This window comes from Rhododendron vialii, chromosome 11a (genome assembly GCF_030253575.1).
Source record: "Rhododendron vialii isolate Sample 1 chromosome 11a, ASM3025357v1".
Taxonomy (NCBI): domain Eukaryota; kingdom Viridiplantae; phylum Streptophyta; class Magnoliopsida; order Ericales; family Ericaceae; genus Rhododendron; species Rhododendron vialii.
The window spans coordinates 20,119,732-20,134,292 of NC_080567.1; the positions used below are offsets into that span (position 1 = coordinate 20,119,732).

The 14,561-nt window shown below is 36.5% G+C and overlaps 1 protein-coding gene across 3 annotated transcripts; it reads right to left on the reverse strand.

Annotated features, from left to right (window-relative positions):
* Positions 1-7,103: 7,103 nt before the first annotated feature.
* On the reverse strand, positions 7,104-12,244 carry LOC131307374 (peptidyl-prolyl cis-trans isomerase FKBP53-like). Of its 3 annotated transcripts, none has more exons than XM_058333850.1 (13): positions 12,096-12,244; positions 11,874-11,947; positions 11,295-11,527; positions 10,920-11,059; positions 10,137-10,440; positions 9,330-9,515; positions 9,019-9,198; positions 8,715-8,930; positions 8,219-8,501; positions 7,970-8,057; positions 7,843-7,884; positions 7,673-7,721; positions 7,104-7,561 (listed from the first exon to the last, which is right to left on the reverse strand). In XM_058333850.1, exons 1-13 carry the CDS (start codon positions 12,106-12,108, stop codon positions 7,477-7,479), a joined length of 1,893 nt encoding a protein of 630 aa, XP_058189833.1. In that variant the 5' UTR covers positions 12,109-12,244; the 3' UTR covers positions 7,104-7,476. The 3 variants fall into 3 exon arrangements, 2 of the variants coding, with proteins under 2 accessions (XP_058189833.1, XP_058189832.1); XM_058333849.1 differs by having other exon boundaries at positions 9,330-9,536; positions 12,096-12,243; XR_009194109.1 differs by lacking the exon at positions 7,970-8,057 and having other exon boundaries at positions 7,470-7,561; positions 9,330-9,536; positions 12,096-12,243.
* Between the last annotated feature and the right edge of the window lie 2,317 nt (positions 12,245-14,561).

A 14,561-nucleotide genomic window follows, 5' to 3' on the forward strand; every position in this document is an offset into this window, starting at 1 on the left:
GGTAGGCTTAAACAGTGAAGAGATTTGAGAATATTATTGGAATTAAACGTGGGTCAGGACTAACGATCGAGAAAATGGAGTTGTGGAAATTGCAATAGAGGGCAACGGGTTTATTTCAAAAAATAAGTTACAGAAGATTTTTAAGGGTAAGTTACTTTCATCCAATTAATTAAAAATCTTTTATATGTAAAATGTTTTCCTCATTTTTTACACAACCAAATACTGAAAAATAGGTAAAATATTTTACATAAAAACAGTTTACGCCCAAACAAACGGAACCTAGTTCCACTACCAAGTGTATGGCTCCTACACAAACGAGCGGTGAAAATGACTCGTGTTACGTGACGGTATTCCACTAGCACTAAACAATCACTCTGTAGGGAGGACTGTGCAAACTGCGAGCGATTTATCAGGACTCGGCTGAGCCGCGGAGAACACAGTCGGTTGACTTGGTCGGTAAGACCCATTATTTTCTTAAAAGAGGAAAATTCTTTTCATGTGTTTCTTGGAAGTAACTGGTGCCCACGTTATACGCACTCACCTTTTTAGAGTATCTATAGGTGCCCACACTGTTGCGCGTGCAATTCATATTTTATCTATTAATAACCTCAGGAATTGGTAAAATGAGTAAGAGAAAGCAATAAATGTTTAATCATGAGGTCGTATGTTTGAATTTTACGGAAGCCAGTCATTCTAAACCTTGGGGCCGTTAGGAGTTATGCCCGATCGTTATCTTCAATGCCCTGTAATTAATTGAGATGCGCGCAAGCTGCCCCGAATATTTGGTTATAAAAAAATTTAAATAAGAAAAAAATGGAGCCTAATTTTGAGTGAACGATTTTGAGCATAAATCGAGCTCAATTTTTAAATCTTATCTACATGCATAAAAACTAATAGTCTAAAGTGGTCCCTTAAATTCAGCGGTTGAGATCCTAAGGCTCGCCACTTTTGAAAATAATCTAAATCAATCTCTCTCTCTCTCTCTCTCAAAAATAAATACCAAAATAGAAATTCTATAGATAATATGAGGTTCTCATAGTATCCTATAGGCAACTGTTCATTGTAAATTTGAGATCGTCATATTAACTAGGTTTAGTTGCGATCATTGGTTTGTTCGGTAGAGAAAAATATTAAGAATATTGCAGCCATTATGTCATGATGGTATGATGTCATGTAATTCCACTAATATAGAAATCTATTAATGCTTACATGTCATAAGGGTGACGCTTATTGAAAAAATAATAATAATGCTTTTGGAAAGGTTTGTGTGTGAAGTTGTTCAATAGTAGGGAGACAATTCATTTACCACGGATGTGCAACGAAAAATTCCACACCTGAACGTGATGTTTAATTACTGAAAATTGTGTTTATTGTGGACAATTGATGGTTAGGATTTGCAATTGCCTTCTAATTGATGCGTAATTAAGTTGAACGATTCAATTGTTGCAAACTCAATATCAAATTGCACTGAGCTTTTAGACACGGGCTGTTTACTCAAACTTTATTTAGGAGACATTCGAAGAAATATCCAATACGGAATTCTTCAAATTGTGGATTTAGGCATGAGCATACGTAAGTTTTTATTATTAAATGTTGGAAATTTATTATTTTAATATTAAATTTCTGTACATCTTCTGGTGTTAATTAAGATTCTTTAGAATAATATAATCAAAATAATAAGATTTTCGCACTTGTTCAATAAATTAAAAATTAGAGCACTCCATTTTTTAGACCGTTTATATATTAAAAAATATGGTTAAAAAATTTACTGCTCCAATTTTCAATCAGTTTGAACCAGTGTGAAGATCTTATTATTTTGATCATATTATTCTAAAGAGGCATAATTAAATTTTATCTCTAAGGCTCTCATAATCACGTTTCTGCTCTTTAGGATTGCAAATTGAAAACTTAAGATTTTTTTTAATCCCAAACGGTACCGTTTGGAGGTGTTTCGGAGTGTGGGTAGGGGGTGCTGTGCCATGAGGCACAGCAGAGCCCCCGCTTCCCTTGCATGTGCAATTCATATTTCATCTATGAATAATCTCAGGAATCGGTAAAATGAGCATGAGAAAGCAATAAGTGTTTAATTATAAGGTCGCATGTTTGAATTTTACGGAAGCCAGTCATTTTAAATCTTGGGGCTATTAGGGGTTATGTCCGGTCGTTATCTTTAGGACCCTGTAATTAATCGAGATGCGCGCAAGCTAACTCGGGTATCTGGTTATAAAAAAAAAATTTAAATAAGTAAAAGTGGAGCTTAAAATATAAGTGAGGGTGGAGCCTAATTTTGAGTGTGAACGATTTTGAGCATAAATCGAGCTCAGTTTTTGAATCTTTTTTACATGCATAAATATAACAATCTAAAGTGATCCCTTAAATCCAGCGGCTGAGATCTTAGGGTTGGCCACTTTTGGGAATAATCTAATTCAATCTCTCTCTCTCTCTCAAAAATAAATACCAAAATAAAAATTCTATAGATAATATGAGGTTCTCATAGTACCCCATAGGCAACTGTTCATTGTAAATTTGAGATCGTCATATTAACTAGGTTGAGTTGCGATCATTGGTTTGTTTGGTAGAAAGAAATATTAAGAATATTGTAACCATCATGTCATGATGATATGATGTCATGTAATTCCACTAATATAAAATTCTATTAATACTTACATGTCATAAGGGTGACGCTTATTGAAAAAAAAAAAAAAAAAGGCTTTTGGAAAAGTTTGTGTAACGCCCCGATTTTTCGGAAGCAATATAAAATAAAATCTTAAGAAAATTTGCTAAATAAATATAATTTTTCAAAATAAAGTTTAGCCATTACAGTCACAAGATAAAATTACTGATTCAAAATACATTAACTTCAGAGTTGACTCTAGTCTTGATACAGACCCCAAGCATACTTGGTCTCTGCCCTTAGTATTCCTCCTATGTCAAACTGCTCCACCATTGAATCCTGCACATTCTGGCAAATTGATCGCCGAAGCAACCGATTTACCAGGATACAAACGTTTTCGTGAATGATAATTCACTCAGTAGAATAAGCCTAACCTTACCAACCTCTTACTTTACAGCTAAGCAGCTTTATCACAATTCATATGAAAATTTCATAATAGAACGACAAGCATTAAATAAATAAATCCATTAGCAAGCCTTTAATTTAATTTCTTTTGAATCTCACATTTCATAATCATACCTGCACCATAGTATCCATCACTTTTTCAAACTCAAAATTCCGTTGAACATATTTCAAACGTTCTGCTACCTTCAATATCACGGGGTATTAGTAGACTATCCACACAATTCTTGGTCCATCAGGCTGCCCTCAAGGTCCTGCTAGGCTACCCTCAATACCTGAGGTCCTGTCAGGCTATCCCTGAGGTCCTGTCAGGCTACCCCTGAGGTCCTGCTTGGCCACCCTCACAATTCTAGGTCCATCAGGCTGCTTTCAAGGTCCTGCTAGGCTACCCTCAATACCTAAGGTCCTACAAGGCTACCCCTGAGGTCCTACTTGGCCACCCTAGCTACACTGGGTCTTTCAAGCTACCCTCAAGGTCCTGCCAGGCTACCCTCAATACCTAAGGTCCTGCTAAGCCCATAACTTTCATCTATTTTTCCTTTTTCATTAACCATAACAACGTCTACATAAATTCTCGTTGAAATCACCAAACGAATCTAAGTCCGATCCAACAAATACAACAATCATGAATCAATAATAACGTAATCAATAAACATGATATGTTTCTATGTGAAAGCCAACATAACAATTGATATTGTGCGAATAAGTAAAACAAATAGCGTTTTACGATTGGGCCGATGCCCTTACGTTATCAAAATGTGAGAGTAATTATTTAAACACATAAATTATCAATTTTGCAATTTTAACAACACTAATCATGACTTCTTCTCTTTTGTTACATCGGTTATAGCTAAAGAAAGTGAATCATGGGCCGAAATATAACGCTTAAAATGCTAGGGGGACGTTGAATGGAATTTTAGTAAAGTTAATCTATTATTCGGGCCGCAATAACACACTAATGTAATTAGAAGGGTTTAAGTGTGATTTTACCAAAAGGAATCAAAGCCCATTACGATTACTACTGTTCACGACAATCCCGAATTCTGTTCGTGCGACGTCGGGATTAATTCTTCCTACACTAAAACGTTAAACACCGATACATAAACACTTAATATATTTAGGAGAGAGTAGGAGAAGCATTATAATACCTTTAATCCGGATAAAACGATTTGGTGGAGTTTGGTGGATTTTCGTTTGGCGGCGAAAGATTGGTATTCTAGCAACAACTTTGGACTGGAATAACTTGACCAAACCTCTGCCGTTTTGGACGATTCTTATGTCTAACGTGAAGATCTTGAAATGCTCTACAACTTTTGTGAAGAAGTCAAAGCCCGAAAACCATTCGAACTAGGAGAAAAGTGGGGGTTTTCACGAGTCTTGTTTGCTGTCTGGAAACAGAAATCCGAAAATTTCACTGATCTTTGGACAGCGATAACTCTATCAATCCTTGACCATTTTGGGTGATTCTTGGGTCAAAATCGAAGCTCTCGACGCCCTCTACAATATTCGTGAAGAAACTTAGGCCTAAAAAAGACCGCAACTAGGAAGAAACAGGCCGTGAATTGAGGGACGTGATATGGACGAAAATTGAAAGGGTGTGATCCCTCTTTTCTTGTTTCTGTTTTTTTGCGGTGGACTAGGAGTAATATAGAGGGAGTAGTGGAGGAAGGGTAGGAGAGTGGGATGTTATAAAGATTAGAGAGATGTATAGTTTAGGAAGAGTTTGAAGGGGAGTGGATAAGTGAAAAGATAGAGATAGAGAGAGAGATAGGTAGGGGATGGGTATCCAAATCCCATAAATTGTGAGATGGTTACTAATATCTATTTTATAGATATATAAACACACTTATACATAGTTACAAGCTAATTAATAATATGTATGCAAAACTAATTTTAAATACCAAAAATTAATCTAGGTTCTAGTTTAATCAAATTACACTTTTAAATAATTAATTGATTATTATAGACTATTTGATTAAAAATAATTTCTTTATTCGAAAAAAAAAATAGGGCAAAAATCCGGGTCGTTACAGTTTGTGTGTGAAGTTGTTCAATGGTAGGGAGACAATTCATTTAATACAGACGGGCAACGAAAAATTCCACACCTGAACGTGATGTTTAATTACTAAAAATTATGTTTATTGTGGACAATTGATGGTTAGGACTTGCAATTGCCTTCTAATTGATGCATAATTAAGTTGAACGATTCAATTGTTGCAAACTCAATATCAAATTGCGCTGAGCTTTTAGATACGGGTTGTTTACTCAAACTTTATTTAGGACATTTGAAGACATATCGAATACGGAATTCTTCAAATTGTGGATTTAGGCAAGAGCATACGTTAATTTTTATTAAATAAAAAAAACACTTCAGATGACGTTTTGTTGTGATATCTATCTGTGTCCACACTGTTGCGTGTGCAATTTATATTTTATTTTTTTTTGCATAAAAAAGAACTTCATAAATAGATAAAGAACTTCATATTTTACACAGAACAACAATATTTAAACAAGTAAACCCCAAGGTTGGCAAAATGGACATAAGAAAGTAAAAAGTGTTTTACCATGAGGTCACATGTTTGAATTACACGAAAACCAACCATCTCAAACATAGGTCATTGGAGGTTATGCTAGTCGTTCCTTTCAAGGCCCCGGAATCATGCCCGCAAACTGACCCGTACATCTCAATCAAGTTATAAAAACACCTAAATAAGTAAAAGTGAGGGTGGAGCCTAATTTTGAGAGTGAACGATTCCGAGCGCAACGAGTATGTCGACAAATACACAGTTGACCAGTTCACCAGTATTGGTGTTCCAAACGTGGCTGTGCTCTTAAAAGAATGAACAATTTCTTAAGGTTTTTTTTCTCGGCTCTAAAGTATTGAGTCTAATTTTTTTCGGGGCTGGATCCCGTCCATTTGGTACCGACCAGTTCGGTCCATTTGGTGCATCCAAGCCGTCCAAAAGTGTTTTGGAAGGCTCGGATTTAAAAGGGTGTTTTTAAAAAATAAAAAATAAAAAATACTCACTTTAAATCCAAGCCGTCCAATTCCAAAACACTTTTGGAACGGCTCAGATACACCCAAATGAACCAAACTAGTCCGGAGCAAATGGACTGGATCCAACCCCGTTTTTTTGGCATTTGTTAGTTGTACGCCAAATTTTTACATAACATTGGTTCGTCTCGACGAAAAAGAATTCGAAAATTAAAAACTTATGACTTTTATACAAGTATTTTGAAAAATATCTAAAGAAAAGCTCAAAAAGTCAAATTTTTAAATTTTTTCTTGAAAAATATCTAATTTATCGATTCATCTCGTCGAGACAAACCAATATTACATAAAAAAAAAATTGGCAAAAAAAAAATTTGAATAAAGACAACCAAAATTGTGGCTCACAACTTATTGTTATTGGTTAGTGAAGTAAAACTAAATTTATTGATCTGGTTTCTGCATCATTTTCATTTCCCTTGATAAATCTCCTAGCAAGTCAGCGAATAGCAGTCTAAACAAATCTGTTGCTGGTATTTAGAAATTTTCCATTCGCTACAAATCCATTACTAAGACATCAAGAGAACTCAAGCACCAAGGGTTTTTACAGTTGGCTTGGCGGGTTTGCTCCCCCACACAATTTTCTAGTCCCGGCGTGCAGGGCCTTCCTTTGAACGGATCGGAAAGGAGATTAGTTAAGCATAAGTTGACCCAAACACCCCTTACCGTCGAAACAAAAACAAAAAAGAGACCTCTCATTCCAAAAATTGAATACCTTGAAACCATATCCAACGTTAGACCCATTGGCCCATATTTTGGTACTTCGATTAACCACTAGTTGCGCAATTTCCCGCATGAACTTACCTAAGAAAGAACATCTCTATTCTCATAAAACCAGGAAAAAAAAACCCAACAAACATTCGCAAGAAAAAGCAGCGTTCATAGAGAAATAGCGAAATGAATCGCAGATCGAAACACATTGGGCCAGAAAATCATCACCCCTATTCGTTCAAGCATTTAACGATGCAATTTCCCACATGAAACTCCAAAATAACAGCCATTCCATTTCAATCAAGCAGAAGAAAGCTGAAAAATCCACATCATGTGCAAGTAAAAGTCCAATGCATATGTAGATAGCTGACAGACAACATGAACTCGACTATGTCCACGAGATCAATAAACGTATTTGTTGCCAGACTCTTCAGGGTTAACTAGTGCCAAAAAACCCTGCCTGGGGGGGTGGTCCGATAATGTCAACACAAGTTTGTCACCATAACATCGTATTCAAAACCTGATTTTGACTGTTACCCCACGTTTTTTGGGATCGGCCATCCAGTCGGTATTTTTAGGTTATGTAGAAGTAACAGAAAGGAAGAACAAGACGAATAGTAACGTCGATGCAGCAAAACACTCAGCGAACGCCAATCAATTCAACCTCGTATACAAGCCAAGAGTTCGGAGGTATATTCTCAGCAGCAACTCCTTGACTCCCATATCTGCATCACAAAGAAGTGAAATGTTACCCAATAGGGTGGAGGAAAAAAACTTGTACGAGGAAACAGAAGCAACAAGACTTGAAGTAATGGAAAAAAATGAGTGTCTTATACCCCATAGATGGTGGGATAATGAGCCTTCTTTTGTCACCAACTCGCATTCCTGAGAACCGTTCATATATGAGGGTTAATATAAAGTTATAAACCTAATAAGGTAGTGAAAAAACAGAAAACCATAAAATGAACGCTTAAAAAGTGCTTGTATGGGACTACGGGGTAATTACCATCGAGGCCAACATTCCATCCTTCTATAATATCATCAGCACCTATATGAGACAATAGACCAGGGTAAGAAGGTTAATTAGCTAATAATATCTTCACAGACAGCGGCGTTATGAGGCAAGATAGTACCGAGACGAAACTTGAAGGGAGAACTGCCAATATTTGAGTCAAATATTTGTCCATTCTCCTTCAACTTGCCAACATAGTGGACCGTGATCTAAGCCAACCAAAAGACATTTAAATCAACAGAGGAAAGAATAAGAAAACAAAGAAACTCCATAGCATTTCACGTGACAGACGGACATATACGAGGCATGATATTTGCCCCCCTACAGTTACTTATCCAGCCGAGAAACCAAAAAGAACTTCAAGAATTACCTTTTTCCCTGGAGCAGCTACTTTTCCATCAGGCTTACCACTTCCTAAGTCTTCAATGATCAACCCATTTGACAAGGTCCTTGTTTGAGATGGCTTGGCTTCCACATTCTTGTCCTCAAATACCTTGCTGGACCTGTTTTTTCCTTCCAAGGGCAATAGAGGCTCATTAATATCCATATTTTCCTTGTACTCCTGATTTTTACTCTTCTTTTTCTTCTTTTTACTTTTCTTGTCTCCAGGTTGATCTCCATCAGCTACATGATTGGAATCAATGTCAACACTCCTGCACAGAATGCAATGTGAAATTTTCCACAAAATACTTGAAAGAGTTGTTTTAAGAGGGATAATGAAACTGGGAAGGGTGCAAATGCTCTGTATGATCCTATGTGCATAACGTAGGAAATCCTTACATAAAATGCATCATACAAGAATGAAAGGGTCAGCGGCAGAGGGGCTCTAAACACGCTCAAAATGTTTTAGGAGAGAGAATACGCACTTAATATCGGAGAACTTCTGATCTTGTTCACTTGTTGGATGATCATCTTCACTTTTGTCTTCTTTCTGTTTTGTCGTATGCTCTTTCAGGACATTATTATCGTTTGCTCTACCTTCAACAGATATTCCCTCAGCAGCACATTCTTTCCTTCTCTTCTTTTGCTTTCCACCATTTTCTGAGCCAGTTTCACTAAAAGGCAGCAACTCGTAACTTCCCCTGTTCAGATAAATCATCCAAGATAGATATGTTCATACTCGAGAACCATAATATAATCAACAAAATTCAACATTTAAAAGGAAATCACTTGTCAGTAGCTGGCTTCTGATCCTCTGCTTTGTCTTGGAGGGCTTTGCAATCTTTAAGACCACCAGACTCTGGTGTTTTCCATTCCTTCGTCCTTTCTTTCCTTTTCTTCTTTGACTTAGTGTGATTCTTGACGCCCAACTCATTAGAAGGGAGCAAAGAATGATTTGGCTCAACTCCCCTGCTTGAGCATGAATTTACAAATGAAGACAAGCATAAAGGAAGACATGGAAAAAAAAATGATTACTAATAAGATCCAATTTTTCTGTAGAGGACATGTTCAACAGCTATGAAGAAGGGAATAGTACTCACTTCACAAGCAAATCCTGGCCAACTCTGTGAGTATATTCTTCTGTGTGCTGCAATTTATCTTCAAGGGCATCGTAGGAATTAAGGATATCAGCTTCAAGACTTTTGCTCACACTAGGCCTTTCTCTCCTTTCCTTCTTTAGTCCAAAGCCATCCTCAGGCACCTTTACCTCAGAATGCAGCAACGAACTACATGGAAGGTCCACGCCCCTTTTTTGATATACGAATGAGATAAAAGCAAATAAACAAAAGAAATAAGTAAAACAACAGAAATATCTTCAAATGAAACCCTGAAAACAACAATAACATAAAGGATATCAATAAGCATCAGCGCAGCTGACAAGAGGGTGCTTCCTTGTTTACCATCTTGTCTACTTACACTCCATCTGTCCCCAGTGTGGTCCATCTTCACATTTTTGGATGTCCTAAATAATTGGTCCTCTTCAGGGGAAAAAAATATGTTCTCCAAACCTATACCTTACGAATGCTTATGAACACATTGAAATGTGAGAATGAAGGTCAATGTTGGAAATTATAGTTTCAATTTGATTTGTCAACCAAATGTTAGGATTTCCAAAAGTGACAAATCATTACAGGAAGGAGTACAATATTTCTACTCACTTTCCATTGCCAAAATCTCCAAAGGCAAATGACAAAGAGCCTAAGAAAACTGTTCAGTAAACTTTTAATAATTGAAGGAATATTTCCAGGTTCTCAAGGATTAAAAAAAAGGAATAAATGTATGGACCAACATAAATCAATCAAGCCGTAAGTGGACTGCCAGAATGATGAGTCAAACAACATTCTCACCTTTGTGACTCACCATCTACAAGAACAGCATCAACTTGATTTGTTTGATTAATCGCAATCATGCCTTCATCTTCTGTTTTACCAAGGGGGCCATCATCTTTGGCTTTTCTACTTTTATCGAGGAAAGAAATTGGGAATTTGTCATCATCATCACTTTCTAGTCCAGAGAAACAACTGATAATATTTTTCAGTGGTGAACGATGGTCATCAGATTCACAGGACTGGTATTTCTTCTTAAGTCGCCTCTTCTGCCTGCCTTTCCTCTCCTTTAGCTTCTTGGTATCCAACATCTCATCCCCAACCACTGGAGTCAAGATCACCGTATATCAAACAGGAGACCCTCGAAAACAAATGATTGCCTAAACTAAAGATTTATTGGCACTGAATACAGTAAAATTAACTCTGTAAACAGTAATTTGACAACGAAGTTATCTACATGGATTGATACCAGACGAGATTACACCAGATTTTGATTGTAACTTCTAAGCAATGAGTCAAGATTACACCACATAGCAATATTTTGCACAAATCTCACCCAAGTCCTGAGTCTCCCTCCAACAAACAATATTAAAGGGGTTGCCATACTCTATATTAATGTTGATAATAATCAACAAAATAAAAAAATGCATTAATTGTCAAAGAAACTATGATGTGCAAAACACATATGACGCCCATGAAAGCCTCCAACAAAACGTAACGCACCCGCAAAATTGAAATTGTGCAAACATTATATGCAGAAAGAAGTCTGTGGGGAGAAACAAGAATATCACTTACGATACATACCTTCATCATTTGAAACAGGAGAAGTTGGAAAAACATCAGGATTGTCGTCATCAATAAAGCTATCATCATACCCATCTTCATCACTGGAATGATCAGATGCGTCTGTCTCTGTGTTTCCAATGTCCTCCCCGTAGGATTCTCTTTATCATCACAGTAAAGGAAAATAGAAAGATTCCCGCTACTAAACTAACAAGGCATCAAGGAGCTTTTGTCCTATAGAATTCGACTAAGTTATAGCATCTCTGATTAAAGAATCACACAGCATTAGCCACATCATCACTCATGCTAAGTTAGACTTGATGGAGAGTTCAAATAAAGTTAAAAAAAAGTGGCCAATCAAGAGAGGGCAAATTTACCAAAGAAACACAAGGATACGTGTCATCATCAGGATCTGAGTGCCGACCAGAACCCAGAAAATAACCAGTGAGGTGAACGCTTCTAGGACCAATAACAGAAAAGATAACCCCATCATCCTCTTCAAATTCGACATCCAAATGGCATGATTCTGTTTTATCAGGCAACAAAGCACATAGGAAAACTGGACTCTTATTTCCTACATTACACTGAACCAAGCTCTTCATTGTGGACGAGCCAAGCCCCAATGTTGCCTAAGAAGTCATGGCACATTCATTAGTCAATCACAGCAGATGCCCAAGTCTCAAAAGCCAGACATACTAGGAATTTTGAAGCAATTATTGTGTATAACGATTATATGATGTTGTTGTATCACCACACAACAAGAAATCGTGATACTGACAACAGTTGGTTGGTGGAAAATTCGGTTTTATCCATTCTTTCTTTGCATTTTTTCATTTTTTGGACGCATCACATATTTACTTATAAGGATGCAGGTGGTGCATAAATTCATCACTCACATACATAACCCTAAGAAATTCGAGTGCCCATTAATAAAAATTACAAACAAAAGCAAGATTTTCTTCACAAATTAAGTACCTGAGAAATGTGAAGCCTTCCTCTCCCCCTGTCAAATTTATGGGTGAACGGTTTTCCAGGTTTAACCTCAACCCCTGAAAACCCAAATTAGACACACCTCAATTGGTACGTATAGTATATCAATCTGATATAGGGCATACAAATATGTATGCAGTTATGCATACACAGTATATATATATATAGAGGAGAGAGAGAGAGAGAGAGAGAGAGAGAGAGTCTTACCCCAGAAAGCCATTGATCAGAAGAAACGTTATGGATTCTAACGAAGTTCAATGGGTAAAATCAGAGACGTCCCTTAAACCCCAGTGGGAGGAGCCTTTTGGGTTCTCTCCTAAACCCTAGCATATTTATAGAGTGGGTTCGGATCCTCTGTGGTGATTTGTCTGGTGATCGTGTGGAGCTTCAGTGAATATGCCGGCTTTTACGAATGTGCACTTTAGTGGTTGCATTCTTTTAGCCTTATTAACTTAAATTTAACTTATTTTTTCTTCCATTTTGAACCTTAAATTGAATAAAAATAAGTTCAGTTCATTCATTATTCTAAATTTAAACTTATTGTTTCTCACACACACAATTACAATATAAATTAAATTTAAGGATGAAAAATAAGTTAAGTTAGAAGAATGGATTGAATTAAAATAAGTTAAGGTAACTAGTGTTATTTACCTTTCTTTCAATAGGCCTCTTTTCATTTATTTTAAGAATAATTACTATATCGCAAAAGTGACAAGCATGATATTTCTTTAAGATTGAAATTTTTCCCAAAGACCTTCATTTTTTCTAACAATTTTAGTTGTTTCTAAAAATACTACTTTATTCATCCCAAATTGCTGATCTATATTGGATGGAATGGGAGATGGTGCTGTGTAGTAGTGTGCGCAACACGGTGCTACGTACCTCCAAGCCATTGAATCGTGCATCCGACGGCTCAAATCTCATCTCGACAATAAACGGCTCTTAATCGTTGATTGCATCCAAGCCGTCGGATGCACGATCCAATGGCTTGGAGGCGCGCAATACGGTGCTGAGCACACCACTACACAGCACCAACTCTAATTCCATATTGGATATGGGGTTAAATTCTATCCGCCAGAGGTGGAAACCCACCACCACCTATGGGCCTCACCGTGCTTTTTTTGTTATAATCTAAATCATTCATCTTACAGAGTCCGCAGAGTAGTATATTCATGTAAAAAAATCATCTTGACCATCTATAGGTATCTCAAATATTGAATTTTTGTTTACAGAATACACGATCATATATTTCCAAGTTAAACTGTTGTCCATTTTATAAACTAAAATTTGATTTTTTATATGCATTATTGATGTCCAATCAAGCTTATTTTTCGCGTTGATATACCACTTTGCGAGCTTTTAGTATTAACGATTCATATTACAATAAAAAATATATAGTGAGACCCACAACGAATGGTGCTGAAAAACTCATTGGATATATAGTCGTGGCAAAATTTGGACATTAAGAATGATCTATCTTTGTAAACACCCCAGATGGGAGGAGAAACATAAATCCACACCAAAAAAATAGGACCTGCAAAGTTATCACACTCAAATGTACAAAAATAAATTACACTCTCTCACCAAAACTTCTATTTTGGGCAGTGCTGGAAGCCTGTCTCAAGTTGCCCCCTCTCTCTCTCTCTCCCCTATAAAATCTAGATTTTGGTTTATAAAATGGACGATTTGATTTCTGTCAATAATAATAAAGATAAACTATTTATTTTACAAAGCAACATTCAATTTGTGATACTCTTATTGATGTCCGATTAAGTTTATTTTTTTTGCATAAATACACTACTATATGGGGTTTACAAGATGAATGGTTCAGATTAACAATAAACTCACGGTAAGACCGAAAAAAGTGGTGGTGGAAAAATTTTCCACTACCGGTGGAAAGAATTTAATTTCTATTTAGATTATATAATTGGTGACAACATTGTAATGCATTTTTTGTATCTTCATATCTTCTGTTTTGTGTTTTTTTTCCAAATCGCATTATGTATTGATGAGTACTTAGTAGTAACAAAATTAGGCTGAACTTCTTCAAGTAGCAATGGGATCAGTATTTTCTTTGACATCAAGTGAGGACTCAGTTGGTTGCATACTATTGGGACTTTGGTGTGTATTTATAAAACATTGTGTTTGCCTCTTGTCCTACATTGCCTAGTTACAAAATTTCTTTCTATCTTAAATGACATTGCACACTAGCGGGCTTATGAATGAGGACCCAATGAGAGGTCTAGCGTGTTCAAAAAACTGGGCCAAGGCCCAAGGTAATTTGGTAAACTAATTCGGAAACCAGTTAACCAGGTACGCGTCATGGGTTATTCGCGCGCAGGGGGGTGCAAATCCGGGATTTGAGGCTCATGCACGTACTATAGTTTAAGCCCATATTTTGCTAAAATTCTGAAACATTTTTGGTTACAGAATTTGGTGTTATATGAAGATGGTTTGGTGTTAAACATTTTTTTGCCCATAATAGTTTGGTGTTATATGAAGATGGTTTTATTCACTTTATGTGAATTGGTATATGGTTTTGATTATTTATGGGAAAGATAGGTGTGGGTGAGTATTTCTATGTTTTGTTACCTGTATGGATGAGTGTGAAAGGGCTGGTGAGTTAGCTGTCGGATGTAGTGTTAATGGGTAAAATGGTTGCCTAATGGTCGG